The 16,507-nt window shown below is 33.1% G+C and overlaps 2 protein-coding genes across 2 annotated transcripts; both read left to right on the plus strand.

Moving 5' to 3' along the window:
• Nucleotides 1-2,605: 2,605 nt before the first annotated feature.
• LOC133700330 (uncharacterized) lies at nucleotides 2,606-7,613 on the plus strand. The gene is made up of 3 exons (XM_062123828.1): nucleotides 2,606-2,720; nucleotides 3,260-4,558; nucleotides 5,302-7,613. Exons 2-3 carry the CDS (start codon nucleotides 3,512-3,514, stop codon nucleotides 7,396-7,398), a joined length of 3,144 nt encoding a protein of 1,047 aa, XP_061979812.1. The 5' UTR covers nucleotides 2,606-2,720; nucleotides 3,260-3,511; the 3' UTR covers nucleotides 7,399-7,613.
• A 7,443-nt stretch (nucleotides 7,614-15,056) lies between these two features.
• Nucleotides 15,057-15,908, plus strand: LOC133699062 (uncharacterized protein At1g15400-like). The gene has a single exon (XM_062122195.1). The coding sequence runs from the start codon at nucleotides 15,175-15,177 to the stop codon at nucleotides 15,550-15,552; it is 378 nt and encodes a 125-aa protein (XP_061978179.1). The 5' UTR covers nucleotides 15,057-15,174; the 3' UTR covers nucleotides 15,553-15,908.
• The last annotated feature ends 599 nt before the right edge of the window (nucleotides 15,909-16,507 follow it).

A 16,507-nucleotide genomic window follows, 5' to 3' on the forward strand; every position in this document is an offset into this window, starting at 1 on the left:
AAAATAAGGTTACATCCATGCTTTTAAAAATAAGTAGTTATGAATATTTTGTTATTTTTATTATTATTCAAATTATATGATAAAAAAGAACTAATTAACAATTTTATCTATGTGTTTATTTTTAAAAACCCCTTTTAACCAACCAAATTACCACAAATATTAAAAAAGAAAAAAACTAAAAGGGATTGAGGTTCTATTATACACACAAACTCATGTTATTGTGGATTGGAATAATACTAACCACCTCCAAAATTAAATACATCCAATATAATGAAAAAAATATTGCCATTTTAAAATACTTAATAGGTTAAAAAATCATATAGAAAGGTTATTAATTATAATATTTAAAAAGATATATAAAAAGTATTAATTAAAAAAGAAAAAGAAAAGAAAAAATAATGTTAGGTGTTGTTAGGCCTAGCAAGCCATGCCAAGCAGTGGACGACATGATTTTTTTTTATAAAATAGATGATGTGTCATTTAGATTCCTAAATTTTCAAATCATTTTGACCCAAAACATCCTACGAATCTTGTTAAACCAATCCATAGTCTAAAAAAATGCAAAAAAAAAAAAAACCTCAAAACCCAAAATCAACCCGAAACAAAAAATATTCTCGAGTTCATATATGTTTTTTCAGGCACTTTCAAGGTAAAAAAAAAAAACACCTAGTTCGAACTTTTCTCATTATATGAAACTATTTGACACAAAAATCGATCATTTTAATGACCGGATTTATCACCAATGACAACTTTCTCTTTATTCATCGAAATTCAACGAATCCCTCTCTCTCCTCCCATAAAAAAGGATTGAAAAAAAAATTAATGTTTGGTATGAAAATTGAGTTTTTGAAAATGAAAGAAAATGATTACTTAAGAGCCAAAAAAAATAGGGGTGAAAATGAACTTGGAAGACAAATTTCAAAGATGCTATCTATTTCACCTATTTTTTTCACTTCAGTCTCTTATCTTTCAATTCAACCCTTCTTTTAAAAAAAAATATAATTAAGTGCTAATTTAGGGCTCAAAATAGTTAAGTCATGGAAAATATAAATTTAAAAACCAAATTAAAATTTTTAAAAAATCACAACTCCAATCCATATTTATACGTGTGTTTGTTAATTAATTCTAGCCCTACCTTTTTATTATAAAGTTTTGAAAAAAAAAACCAAAGGACAGGAAAGGAAAAGAAAGGAAAATTTAAACAATAGATATATACAACAAATCCTAATTTAATTTTTAGTTTTTATATAGCACCTTAGTATTTAAAGTTGTATAGAGAAAAATAATTTTTATTCATTAAAAGACCTAGTTTATTTAGCATGTAAGATATTATTTTATTACCTTCCGATTCTTTTCTTTTTTTAATTTTATCTAAAGGCATTTATCATTAGATCATTTTAAAAAAAATCATATTCTAAATCCAAAGGTATTTCACCATTTTCATGTACTATCAATTTATCAAACTCTCATTTATTATTGAATTTATTTTATGTGAAAGCTTATTTAAAAAATACAATATCATTTATGACGCCCTATTTACACCATCTTTAAAAACTCAGAAACCTAATTTTCTAACCACTTCCTGTTTCAAATTTATACAGTATGTCCTGTCTTAAAATTGAAGGATCGATTTTTTCTTTATTATTTATGTAATTTTTTATAGGTTGCATGGGCAAAAACATAATAAAATAATGGTAAAATTTCTGGTCTAGGCTAATTATATATATATATATATATATATATATATAAAATTAGAGACAAAATACATTTGTTAAGACAACAATCAAAATCAAGAAATACCCATCAACACCACTGTATTTCTTACCCACAAGTCAAGAGGGACCTGATTGAAGAAAAAAAAGTCTTACATTATACCTGTTTTAAGGAAGACTGGAATAAGGGCTTAATTAAAACTTTTGCAAACCTTCAAGGGTGTGTATACACCTCGGGATAAATCAAACTTAATTTCCTGGAAGAATTAGCATTAGATTTTCTGAAGAGTCTAAATCAAAGCAAATATTAGATTTCAGATTTAAGGGAAAAGCATCAAAGTCAAATCAGATTAAAGTTCAATGATGCGTTTACTTGCTAGCCATATTTTTATACAATATTCTTCCCTTACTTAGCACATGCCGAGCAACCATACCATTTCATTAGCAACCTCTATAGGTGTGTATATCTTCACATCTACATAGTAACACGACTTATAATTTTTAGTTTTTAAGAAATATATATTGTTTTTTTTATTTTTTATATTAGTATATATAATTTATATTTATAAAAAAAATTATGATTTTTAATGTGAACTAAAAAAAATTTAATTTAAATACTTTAAGTTAAAAAAATAAAATATTTTAAGTTAACTCAGTGGAGACCTGCTTAACTGGGTAAACCTTCGATGACTTTTGTGACGTTAGCTGATGGAGAGGCCATATTATTAACGGAACAAGGTGTACATTACACGGTCCGTATTGAAAAGGGAAAACATGAAAAGGATCACATTAAGAAGAAATGGAAACTACAGGTACCAAACGTATAATTAAGCCCATTATTCAAGCAACGTTTAGTTGACCCGTGGGAACATCTCTTTGAAGGTTCCTCTGTCTGTTGATGAGACCGGACAGACAGACAGACAGTTATAGAATGGACATGCCTTTCCCGGAGAAGTAAGAAACTGTTCTCACAGTACTATCAAGTAAAACTCTTCACAACCATAATAGGTATGGCTAACTTCCTTACCAAGCTTTTTAGTTGATCTGTTAAATGCAGTACTTGAAGGTCAAACCTGCATGCATGGTCTTAGGCTTCTTGATTTAGGAACTGGTTTGATATTGTTTTGCAGTATTCCACTTGTGTTTTACCTTATTGAAAACTCTGTCTTTTGCTTTTTTTTTTTTAACTTTTAGAGCTGATATAGATTATCTGCATTGAAACTGGGTTTAAGAATAATGTTTATTCAATGTTTTCAATATGTTGGAGATCATGCTTCTCAATGAATGATTGAATGTTAAGTGGGTCAATATAGGAGGTTTGTAGAAGAGTCTGTATATTTGATTGGATTCACTTCAAGCGCGTCTTGTGTGGAACTGTGAACTTTTATACGGAGCTAGTTTTTTCCTCAGTGTCTAATCTGCTGGATCAACTAGCATGACATCATGAAATTTCATTGATGTTAATAGCCTGGAAATTTTTCTCATCAAGTTTCTATGTAGAGTTGATTTATTATTATTATTATTATTTCTTTTGGTTACATTTGTAGAGTTGATATGCGCACCTCCGTGGATGAGACATGAATTTATCGGAGTATCCTGCGACTGCTCTCTTGAATGTCGTGGAGAATTTCCTGAATCTTGAATTTTGTACTCATTGTCCTATTTGGCTAAATTGGATTGTAGCTATTGGGTTTATTTATTGCAACAATCCAGTTTCTTCCTCCTAAACTAAGAGAATTCTACTATTTCTTCCTCCCTGGATCATTTGGGATTTGCAAGCTCTGTCATTCTGAGTAGCAATGGAAGCTTTGCAAGTTATTTCCTCTGCAACACAAATAATCTCAAGTATGGTAGGGGCTGTCAGTGCATTAGATCAGGCTTCTAGGAATCTTGACGAAGCTCCAAAGAGAATCCGAAGCCTAGAGGAATTTGTCTATGATCTCGAGAATTTGACACGCGGAATCAGGCAAAAACATGTATACAAGCTTCATAACCCCCAGTTAGATCACCAAATCCAAAGCTTGAATTCCCTGATAGAACGGCTGCGTCCAAACATTACGAAGGCAAGAAGGATTGTGTCAAGAAGTAGGATCAAGAATTTGGCCAAGGTCGTGTGGAGTTCTATGGCTGGAGACCCTCTCAGCAAACTGATAAATACCATTAGGGATGACTTGAATTGGTGGCTTGAATCTCAAAGGTTAACCCAACATGTTCAGAAGGTGATAGAATCAACAGCACAAGATGTCCCAGTTCGATTGAAAATAAAGATCGAACAAGGATGGCCACTTTCTAGTAAATGCCACTTTGTGAGAAACTTATTGGAACTAGAGGATTCTCATCGGGTTATTCTAATTGTTGGGTTATCTGGTATTGGAAAGTCATGTTTGGCTCGACAAGTTGCTTCGAACCCTCCTACAAAGTTTGTGGGTGGAGCAGTTGAACTTGGATTTGGCCAATGGTGTAGTAGAAATGCTTGCAATGGAAATAAGGATGAGTACCAGAGACGGCTTGCAAGAAAAATTTCCTACTTTCTGGTACAAATTGGATTCTGGAAGAAGATTAAAGATGAAAATAGTGGAGATCTTGAATATGTTTGTTGTATTCTCCAAGAAGCGTTGTATGGAAAGAGCATTGTCATACTTCTTGATGATGTGTGGGAGCAGGATATAGTTGAGCGGTTTGCAAAGCTATATGATAACAATTGCAAGTATTTAGTGACAACAAGAAATGAAGCAGTCTGTGAAATAACAGAAGCCGAGAAAGTTGAGTTGAGCAAAGATGACACAAGGGAGATAAGCAAGGCAATTCTTCAATACCATAGTCTTCTTGGCATGGAAGAACTACCGGTATGAGTCAAATAAACCTCATTTCATGTTCTTTTATTTTATTATTTCCAAGTCCTTCAGCCTCTAATTTTTCTTTCCTTCTCTCCTGTTTTCCCCCTACTCAATTTTATCTTCATTGCCTGTTTATTTTCTTGCAATATAGTGAGAGATCCCTTTGTGTTTTTTCATGATAAGTCTACAAGATATTCTCCCCAAATTTCCATTTATGATTATAAACCACTGAAAGAAAAGATAATAACCTGCCTATTGAATCTTTGTGCAATATTTTTCCCCAGCACAGTTTCAATGTCACAATTGCATAGTGCAAGCAAAAAGAACATCAGTACTGTTGCACTTGAAGTTGGGGGTTGCAGCATTCCTTATACTTGTTTCTGATTAAATATTGTGTCTGCATGTGCATGTGAGACAACATTAAAGCTGTGCAAATTTTCAAGTTCTTTACCTGCAAAACATATATAATTATCATTTTGAGAGCCGCTAACCGCGTTGTGAGCCTCATTAATTTCTGTCAGAAGACTTTTAACATAGATATATATATCTATTGCATCCTCGTGTAAGTTTAATTTTACAACTGAAATCTTGTGATCCATCAGCAGATTTATCATACCGTATTACCATCATACTATTGTGCACTTACATGCGGGCTTCATATAGAAATTATCTAGACGTGTAAAATGCTTTCACATTGCTGATTCCATTAATAAATTGTTGGGTTTTTCTTTTTTTTCTTATTTATTTGGTAGGGCATAGCAGAGACCTTGCTTGAACATTGTGGCCACCACCCTCTGACAGTTGCTGTTATGGGTAAAGCCCTTAGGAAAGAAGTAAGAGCTGAGAAGTGGGAACAGGCGATCACAAACTTATCGACATTTGCCACATGTGCACCTGGCCCTGTCTCATATGTAAATGAAAAGGAAGCTGAGAGCACGTTAACTATTTTTGGGTCATTTGAGTTCAGTCTAGAAGCTATGCCTAGAGATTCTAAAAGGCTCTTCATAGCTCTAGCTTCGCTTTCATGGGCAGAACCCGTACCAGAAGCTTGTCTGGAGGCTGTTTGGTCAGTCCTTGGGGACGAGAGCTTGTTCCCTCTCATTGTCTGCAAGCTTGTTGAAGGCTCCTTACTGATTAAAACTGATATGGATCCCTTGTACCTAGTTCACGACATGGTTTCTTTGTATCTTGCTAGCAAGGCAGATGACTCTACTGAGATACTACTAAATGAATATTCACCCGATGAAACTGCTTTTATTTGTCCTTGGCTGCTTATTTTTGGAAAAGAAAATGTCAAAAAGATTGCTGAAGAAAGGATGGAGTTTTTGTTTAATGTCTTGGAAGGAAAGCACGTGGTCACCACCTTAGAAGCACTCATCCACGCTCTTATGGCTAGCAAATCCATGTCTGAGCTTGAAGTTAGCAGGGAAAGATTTAGTAGAATACTAGGCCCAAGGATTGCAGAATTGATCTCCACTGATTCTTTGAGTCTGACTGCAGTGACTACAGAAGCCATCACAAATATATTCAGCAAGAGTGATTATTGCAATTATTTTCCTTCCCTTGAGACTACTGGTGCAATCAATAGGTTGGCAACAACGCTAGGGTATTGTGAGGAGAACCCCATAACTCAAATCCACATTTTAATCGTCCTTGCAAAGCTTGCAGAATTTGGAAGCCCTGAGACAGTTGACAAGGTGCTCGATAGCATTCCCTTTAACCAGCTAGCTGATTTGCTCTCCTCCAGTGCTGAGAAATGGCATGAGAGCATGTTTACAGTATTGAACTCTTTGACCAAAGCTGGAAAGTCGAATGCTGTTGAGAGAATGTTTGCTTCTGGGATCGAAAAAAAACTTATTAAATTGCTTGAGAATGGATCTGAAGTACTACAGCACCATGCCATTGTCACACTGAAGGGATTTTATGAGGTGGCTCGCACTCCTGAAAATGTTTCTCTTCAGCCATCTAATCTAAACCTTCTGCCATGGCAAGTTAGGCATCGTCTGGAAACTTTTGTTCTGTCAGATCGAACAGTTCCCCATTCGCCAAAGCCACTATCTTTTGAAGATCTCGTTTATAAGGTGTTAGATGGAAATAAAAGGCAGGTATTGCAGGCAATGCAAGATCTCATACCGATTATTGAGAAGTCAGCAGATTCTAGAGTCAGAGAAATGATTTTACATAGTCTCCTTGTCAACAGGCTATCAGAACTTCTGCAAAGTAGGCACTCAGAACATAACTCAATTAGATCTGAATCTGCCTTCTTACTGATGAAGCTAGCTTTCTCTGGTGGAGAACCATGCATTAAGAAATTTCTAGACCATGATATTGTCCCCGAGCTAGTCAAGATGATGCAATGCAATGTTGTGGAGTTGCAGGATTCAGCCTATACAGCATTGCACCAGATGCTTTTTAGCAATGGTGGGATCCTTGTGTTGAATAATATCTTTGAAACAGGTTTCGTAGATAGGATGGTTCAATCAGTAGACAGCAAATCAATAAAGACACAAGAAGTGAATGTTCATTGCATTTTGGATCTTGTTGAGCTAGGAAATAAATCCTGCTTAGAGAAAATGTTGTCGTTGCAGGTGGTGGAGAAGCTTGTAAAATTGGAAAAAAACACCGGGGGATCTGGTGAAACAATAGTTGGATTCCTCAAGGGCATGGACAAATGTAAGCATCTGTCAATGATGGAGCGTAGGGTGATAAAGCAACAAGTGGTTAGGAAGATAAGGGCCTGCTTGAAAGGGCATAAATTTGAGACTCAAATATTAGCATCCGTAGATGCTTGTGTGTCTGAGGGTTCAAAAGGTGCCGGTAGAAGTGGCAGTAGTAGATGCAGAAAGTAAGCAATCAGGTCTGAGAACCGAGTTTATTCCTTCATTTAGTTTACTCTTCAAGACATGGCCTTGAATCATTACTTGTAAACATGCCACTTTGAAAGAATGAATACAGCTTATTGTTTCTGTTTTGTGAGTGCTAGTAAGTTCACTTATCATTGTCATGATGGCTAGCGACTCTCTTAAGCAAAATCTGCAATAAAAAACAAATGTTTAACAGGTTCCATCCTCCACCTGATGTTGATATCCTCCTTTCTTTGTTAAAAAAACAATAACATCAACGCATTGCAGGCATGGTGTAGTGGAAGTGGGGAAGAGTTCTCAGATGGACTGATCTTGTTTGCCATCTCCCAACTTGCTGGCTCTAGAAATGATCATTGTGTGAACAGGCTTTTATTAGATGTTTGTATCTGTTTCTGTGAGTGAAATGTACAACCAGAGGAAAAGAGTATGCAGTGGCAGAACTTCAAAATTGTGTAAAATTCAACGTGTAAAAGACAATTTTGACCAGAAACTGCTTGGCCAAATGAATGCTGAGAAAAGATAAGCCAGCTCCTCAGAAAAGATAACAGTACAAGAAAGGCAGGAAAAGAATATAAAATTGATGAACCGATAAAAGGATTGAACAAATTGAGATTTGGCAACATGTTTTCTAATATAAAAAAATTAATATGATACATATTAAATAACATTTTAAAAAAATGGATTAATATGATGTTATATTAAATGAATTTCTTTTCAAATATTGATGAAACAATATATTGAATTGACTCGAGTTAACCTGTTAAATTTATAACTCAGATTATGAGCACATGCTAATTTTATAAAAAATAAATCAAAATAATTATAAATTTTAATCTATAATCAACCAAATGTTAAAGAACAAAATTGAAGGGAAAAAAAGAATATTAAATTTAAAAAATGACAAAGAAAACCTACCTGATCAATTAACTTGCAATCTAAGTTAGGAGATCAAGATAACTTAATATATCAGTGATATTAATTTATTTTTTTAATTTTCATAATTAATTTTGATATTTATGACTGATAGAATAAAACTAAATAGTAATTATTTTGTTTAATTTAAGATATAATTGTTTCACCAACAGTCAAATAATTTCATTAATAGTCATAATGCTAACAAACATAATATTTCATTAAAATATTTCAAGTTTAATAAACTTGTTATTACTCAGAGAATATTTATATAAAAAACAAATGTATTTTTTTTATTTATCTAATTTTTTTATTTTTTTATAGGTTTAGAGGACTTAATTATATCCTAAAAATATTATTTCTATATAAAACAAATAAATATCTTAAATATAATATTTTTCCATCTCTAAATCAATTTTTTATTTATTTTCATTTTGTAACAGTCGAGGGCAAGTGGATATTTGTGTCTGAACATCATCCGTAAAATTCTTTTTTTTGTTGATATTAACAGTACAGTTTTTCTTGGATTAGCTTTCATACACGAGACTAAGTTCTTCTTGATTAAGTCTTAATCAGGCTACTCACACCAGTTCAGTTCATTCACAAGAAAATAGTTTTCTATGGCCTCCCCTCATCTTTAAAATTGCTAAACACTATTCTAATGTCAGCCTGAAAGCTCTTCCATCAAACCCTCATCTTTAAAATCGGAAAACGAACTCCAAAGAAGACCATCTCCGCTAGAAAGTTAAGATGAGCCCACCCTTGATATTCTGTTCAGCATCAATTCGTTTAAGTGCATTGAATGGCGAACAAGCTTGGCATGCACAATGACTTTAGCTATAAAATCTAGGCCATTGAAACAAATCCAACATGTTACTTTGTAGTTTTGTTCAGTTCAGCCGACAACTTTCTCTGGCAACAATTCAGCAACAAAACAGCAAAAAACAAAACCGGCTTTAGATATATTCTGACTTCGTGCATGATGCCTTTGCAAACGGAACATCCCAATAATTGCCAAAGCAGATCATGAATCCTCGAAACAAGGCTGGAAAAGGTTTAGAATGAACAAATCTTTAGCGTGATTATGTTTCCCCAGGTCTCTGCTAAAACAGAAGGAAAAGGGCCAGCACCACTGGTATATATATTCAAGCTATATGACTTCCAAGTGCCACCTATAAGGTTTCGGCTTCCTCTGCAAGAAGACACTTCTTCGAGGAATTCAATAGAACAGATACATTTCATAATCCCAGCAAAGCACATTTTGCAGCACCCATCGTCTTGGATTCTAGTCATAGGATACCAGTTTCCGCATTCAATCTTGCTGGCTGACAAAATCTGCTACTGCAAAATTGGATTCTCAACATGTACTTAAAGTAGGTCTTGCTTTTACCCTTTGTCTGTCTACTTTTTTTCTTTCTGGTTGAATTTCGTTTGTCTACTTATTATGCCATGTTGTTTTCAAATACCAGTCCAGAGTCAAGACCACAGTGAAGCAGTGATAGATTCTGTATCATCCATTTTTCAGAAACATAATGATGGTGATTATTATGCCATGTAGTTTCAAATATCAGTCCAGACAGCAGTTGATTTGCGAGTTAACTTTTGAGCAGATTTCTTTTCATTATAAATCCGTTTTCCACAAATAATTTGCAACTCGCCACTCAAGGTTTGAGTTTTCCTTGATAACGCCAGCCAAATGAGAAATCATACAGTTTTTATTTTGGACATGCAACCTGACATTAAAGGGGATAAAGAAACTCATTGTAAAATAGTAAAGTTTTGTTTGGCCGTAATATAACCATCGAAAAAGAAGATCTTTGTGAAAATAGATTTTTTTTTTCTAGGCATTAATCTAATGGTTGGATTTTAAACAATAACCTAACAATCAACTTGTTGCCTGCTTAATTAAAAAGGGAGAGGAAAAAAAAAAACCCGGTTGTCGAGTAGATCTAGGTGGATCAAAGATGTTATTGTTTTAATATTTATTTATTTATTATTTTGTATATAAAGTTCATAATCAGAATTTTAATTATAAATAAAAAATATATTAATAATCTTATATACCATTTAAAAAAAAAACTTGTGCGACCAGCAACGAAACCATATACCCTGTATCGTAGCTGAAAGATTTGGGCGAAGAGATCAGTGAAGTCTTAAATGACCAAATTCTAATCCAGCAATAATTAAGGATGGACTTAACAAGAAAGTATGGAGGGATGGCTACACTCAGAAAACCCCAAGCGTAAGGGGACAGAGTATATGATTGTTCCTACGCTAGTTTTTGTAAGTTACTCTTTGGTTCTCTCTCTTGTTCAATCTTGCCGATGATGAGAATTCAAAATCTTTAGAATCAGACGGGACATCATTGCGTGGAGAATATGATTGTGGTTACTTTTCAAAGTATTTTTCACACAGAAAAACATGCTGATAATATTTTTTTATTTTTTAAAAATTATTTTTGAGATCAGCACATTAAAATAATTTGAAAACAGCAAAAATATATTAATTTAAAACAAAAAAAATTAAATTTTTTTCAAAAATACTTTTCAAATACAGTGACAAACGCACTAGACCTCCAATTAAACACCCGAATTCTCAATATCATCCAATAAATTTTAGTTTTTCAAATTGAAATTTCATGTGCTGATTCATCCTAGCTATATTAATTAACAGGCAGGCAGTGTAAATTGGAGACTTGCAGGAAAGTATAAGACACCCAGCTAGCTGCTGGGACATGGGTCAGTAATGAGAGGTTGGTTTTAGCTTAATGTTTTATCATGGGTTTAATAAGGTTTGTAATGGCATGTTACGAGGCCAATTCATGAAGATCAACATGATTGGTTGTCGATCGAGGTAAATGAAAACTCTTTCTTTGATGATGTTATGATGAGGCTAAGACACTTACAAATTGGTGCTTGATTGTGTTTTGGACCGACAAAATCACATAAACTCCAAACTAGCTTGCTGCAATGATGGCAGCTTACGGGCTTTCAAAACCCTAATAATTAATCAATAAAAGTTAAGGCGGTGGGTCACATCCTTTCACCTTTAGGGGCGACCAAATATCATTCAAAAGCTAAAAAATCCCAAGTCCTTGACTTCCTCCAGAAAACAATTGCAGAACGAGTTGCCATCTTTGAAAAGAAAACTTGTAAATGTTACAGGCGGAAGGGAAGTCAGTAAGTTATAAATGGTATTCTCACAGGTAGAAATGGCCCATGCATCTTCTATCTTTAATTGTCTTGGTTCTGATGAATTACCATGCATGGAGGTCGGTAATTGTGCAGATGGAGGACTCAACATTAATGGGTCATGCTCAGTCCCGGCCACCGCCCTTCGAGAGTCTCCTCCGCCGTGTCCATAATTACTTGACCTAGTTGCATGAACTTTTAATTTACGCTTCAACTTGATTGTGTTTTGGAAATATATGGACAATCCAGTTGCGAGGATGAGAGATTCTTTTTTCTTTTGTTTTTTATTGGTCGACTCCACATTAATTCAGTTCAATATTATCATACATTTATATCCATACTAACATGAAGTGTGTATATCCTTTTCATAATTTGTTAGAGTGTATTTGAGAATATGGTTGTTGTTGTTTTTTAAAGTGTTTTTTACTTGAAAATATATTAAAATAATATATTTTTTATTTTTTAAAAATTATTTTGACATCAACGCGTTAAAATGATATAAAAACACCAAAAAAATATTAATTTAAAACAAAAAAAATTAAATTTTTTTCAAAAACACTTTTAAAATGCAAAAACACAAGACCTAAGATCCACAAATAGCATTTAATTACCACAAATAACATAATTTATATTTTAATATTTTTATTATGTAATTAAAATAAAAAAATATTTTTTCCCAGTCAATTTAATAATAATTAATAAATTTATAAAAAAGATTTTGATAACCCTAATATAGTTAGTATTAAATTTCTTAGTTCGAGGAGCAAAACTTCTGGTTAACAGTATTTTCACTCGTATGTACAATATAATTTTCCATGCTTGGTTTTTCTGGGGGGGACCAAATTAACCTGCTACATGGAGCTTATTATTTTTCTTTTTTATTCAAACAATAAGATTTAAATTCATCTGAATACTTTTAAGAGCCTCGCATTTATTGGTCGAGAAAATTTCTTAGAACAACCTCAAGTAGTTGACATTTTCTACTCTGACATCATTTCCACTCTTGACAAATATAAGGAGGAATTAATTAAATTATTTTCCCTTCTTTATTATGAATTTGTGTAGATTAATTAATAATGGCTGGCTAGTTTTGTCATTTTGCAGGATTTAGAATTTCAAAGATACCTAATCACCATCCCGCTGATACAGCCACCCAAACAAAACGAAGAACAGTCAGACAAAGCAGGTGCTTCAAGATGTTTTCAAAGCTATTTTATTTTAATGGTAAATAAAAGAAAAATCACTTGGGGTATTATAGAGATTACACACACCATTAAATACTTAAATATTTAATAGAAACACTCTCTATATTTAAATATATATAGAATCAATGATGAAAAGAAAGGCAAGATGACTAAAATCAATCGGTTTCTGAGATGGCTTTGATGAGAGCTGAGTGCTAACCAGCTAGCACAACATGTGGGTGGAGACCTCTGGGCTTATTGGGTGCTCGATGGCAATAATATGTAAATATTCTTTTTCCTTTTTAAAAAAAAAAACTTGAAATGTAGCATTCCTTGACATATAATCGGCTGGATTGTACACTACAAAAATTTGTTTATAGAAGAGAAAACAATTAATTATTTATTAATAGATTTATTTATTATTAGTTAGCATGGGAGAAACCAAATAACACTAGGTAAAAACCATATTGTAGGTAGGTGAATTAAGTTAAACTAATGTAAAAAATGCCTTTTTTTTAATAGAAATCTTGTTGAACTTTAAAAAGTGGTAAAAAAGTTGGTCAAAGATGTTTGCTCTCTTTATTAATCTTTTGAATTCAAACTTTAAGATTACTATAGTATATATAAGAATTTATTAAAATAAAGTTACATTTTTAAGGTTATTTGAAAAAATAATTGAATAAATAAATGACTCAAGAATATTACTTTCCATACTAAAAAACTTAGGATCTTTTTCTTTTCTTTTCTTCCTTTTTTTAATTTTAATTTGGTTATTATTTTTAATTTCATCCTCAAATATTTTTTTAACAGCCATTTAGGTTACTTTTGAAAAGACCAAGTGGATTGGATCACGTTAGGACAACTCCCACATAATTGAATTCTAAACTCGAGTTGAGCAAGGAGGCTAGTCGAGAAGTTTTTTTTACCAATTTCATTATTTTTTTTTAATTTTATCCTTAGACTTTTTTTACCTGTCAACTAAGTTGTTTTTGAATCAACCAAATCGACTAGGTCATATTAGAACAACTCTTATACAATTTAGTTTTAAATCTAAGCTAGAAAATAAGTTGGGTTGAGAGGGTTTTTTATATTAATTTCATTTTTTTTTGTTTTATCATTAGATGTTTTTTACAGGTTGGTCAGGATGTCTTTGAACTTATCAAGTAGACTAAATTATATCAAAACAACTCTCATATAATTTAATTTTAAACCCAAATTAAACAAGAAGTACTCGAATCAGAAAATTTCAAGATTGACTAACTAGATCAAATTTAATAAAAATATTAAATAATATATTCTTTACAACATTGATATTTTTTTATTAATTTTTATTTTAAGAAAATTAATCCGACTCATAACATAACCAGTTATTACCGCATAAAAACTAGAGATCTTATTAAAGAAGTGTATATGCAACCTCCTCTGGGTATAAACATCCATCAAACAAAGTTTCTTGTCTATGATGAGCTTTATATATGCTGTCAAACAAGCTTTGGAATCTTGATTCCAGCAATTTCATTCCACTGTAATTACTAGTTTTGGCTTCACTTTAGAACTCTTGAAAAAAAAAATTCAAAATATTGTTACATATGATGGTATAGATTAAAACAAGGCGGCTTCTCGTGGACGAGGAGCAAGGAAAGGTCAGCTATGTTGAAAACATAAATTAATATATGATCAAGAATGTGCCCGCGTATTAAACCTGACTAATTGATCATATAATATATGAAATCACGTACAGTAATAAATTCATTTGCTGTGACAACAATTCAATTTATGATATTTCTTTGAAATAAATATCATATAGTTAACAAATATACTATTTTCAAATTAGTTTTCATATATTATAATTAAATTGATATCTACAATCAAGTTTTAAGCAAGCTATATATCTTGCTAGCATTCATGAAAACAAAAAACAAACAGCTATAAATTTCTTATCTTAAATAATAACAGAGGAAACGAACTTACGAATTAAACTAAAGACTTTCAAGATTATTTTACCATATTAAAAGAAAAGGATTTCTTCCTATGCTATTAATTGAGTTCGTGGTCTAACGTTCTTGACAAAGAATTCTTTAATTTTATATTTAAGTTTGATTTTTTATGTACATGCCCTGTTATTTCTGCAGTGTCTTACCTATTTATTAGGTACATAAGCTGGCCCGAACCTCCTAAAATTAAAAAAAAAATTATTTATTAAAATTTACTATCAAACTTTTGGAGATAATATTAGAATTAAATCAATCTTAATAGAGAAAGAGGAGAAAAAGATAAGTCTTGATATATTTGACCAAATTGCTTCGTTGTGACGTCCTCTTCTATCTTAACGAAACCAAACCGACTCGGCCCTTGTTAACTTCTTCTTCTTTTACATTTGTCCCTTTCTATAAATATATATACATTAGGAGAAGAAAAGTCGTATACATTCATTCTTTTATAGCCCATTCAAGAAAGGTCCAGAGAGAGAATTAATGGCTGGATTGCAAAGATCTGATGTGTCTTTCAGGAGGCAAGGTTCCTCTGGGCTTATCTGGGATGATAGGTATATCTCCGGAGAGCTAAACCAAGTCAACCAAAAACAAGAACATGAAGAACAGCCACAGCGTGATCAAAGGACAGAAATCAAGCTAGAAAATGATGCCAGGCCATCTTCAAGATCAGCAACGACGCCCAACATCACCATTGAGAGAAGTCGATCCAACGGTGGACAACGTGGCTACCGCACCGGCAGGGTGTCTCCGGCAATAGAGCCTCCCTCTCCAAAGGTATTTACATGTGGGTTTTGTGGTGCTTTCGGGAAACCAGGGAAGAATCATCGGAAAAAGGCCGTTATCGGTAGATCTCGATAGTTCTCGTAATTCCCGATGGACTATTCCGGTCGAAATGAGGTGTGGTTATTTATAGTGCGGGTATGTTCATATATTTTCTAGGCTTGTAGATTTCTTAAAACTTGTCGGCGTTCATCTTAATAAAGTGAGATATAGGACCTTCTTTAGAACAAAACCAAGCTATGGATTGCATGTGTTCTTTTAATTTATTGTGGCCGACTATATATGTTCTTTTACTCCATATATATGTCTAGTTTTAGGCATGGTTTTGTGCTTGGGAGCTTCCAATTATGTGTATATGGTTTGGTGCTTGAGGATTTCTATTTTTCTATACAAAATCAAAATTTAACCCTCTCTCTTTCATGGAGGTTGCCTTCGATCTTTAATCTTAATTCTTGATACATGGGATTTAGAGTTTTTTCTTTCTTTTTCCAGGCAAGATTAGACTTTAGGATCTTCCCTCGCTCTCAAATATTGAAAAGAAATGCAGAATCTAGGTGAATCTAAACCTTTTCCTCTTGGCAGAGATTTATCGGGATCACCAAAGATCGTTGGGCCCTGTTAAACAGTTTATTGCAGTACGTTAACTACTCTACTAATAGTAGTAATCGGTAGTGCCCTTGCAACTAGCAAGTGGTTTAGGTGATCCACCTACTTCCCTGTAGTTTTATTCTGATTCGGACCTACTTTCCGTTCACCGGAGTGTGAACCACGATAACCCCACTACAGCATTACGACTCCTTGTGTGTAAAACACACCCTGCATGTCGGCCATGTCGGGCAAGGCGAGTAGAAAAGGCCATGCTCCTCGAGTCAATTTGTGATGTTCGAAAACTTTCAAAGCATCCCCCTTTGCATCCAATGTCTCTAGGTAATAAGTACAAACTATCATATATAGACAATCCTGTCTCTTTGTGCCAAAGTATTCACATGCGCTCGGATTATAATGCCCTTGATGGGGTTTTGATTTGGCTTTT

Source organism: Populus nigra, chromosome 1, assembly GCF_951802175.1.
Source record: "Populus nigra chromosome 1, ddPopNigr1.1, whole genome shotgun sequence".
NCBI lineage: Eukaryota > Viridiplantae > Streptophyta > Magnoliopsida > Malpighiales > Salicaceae > Populus > Populus nigra.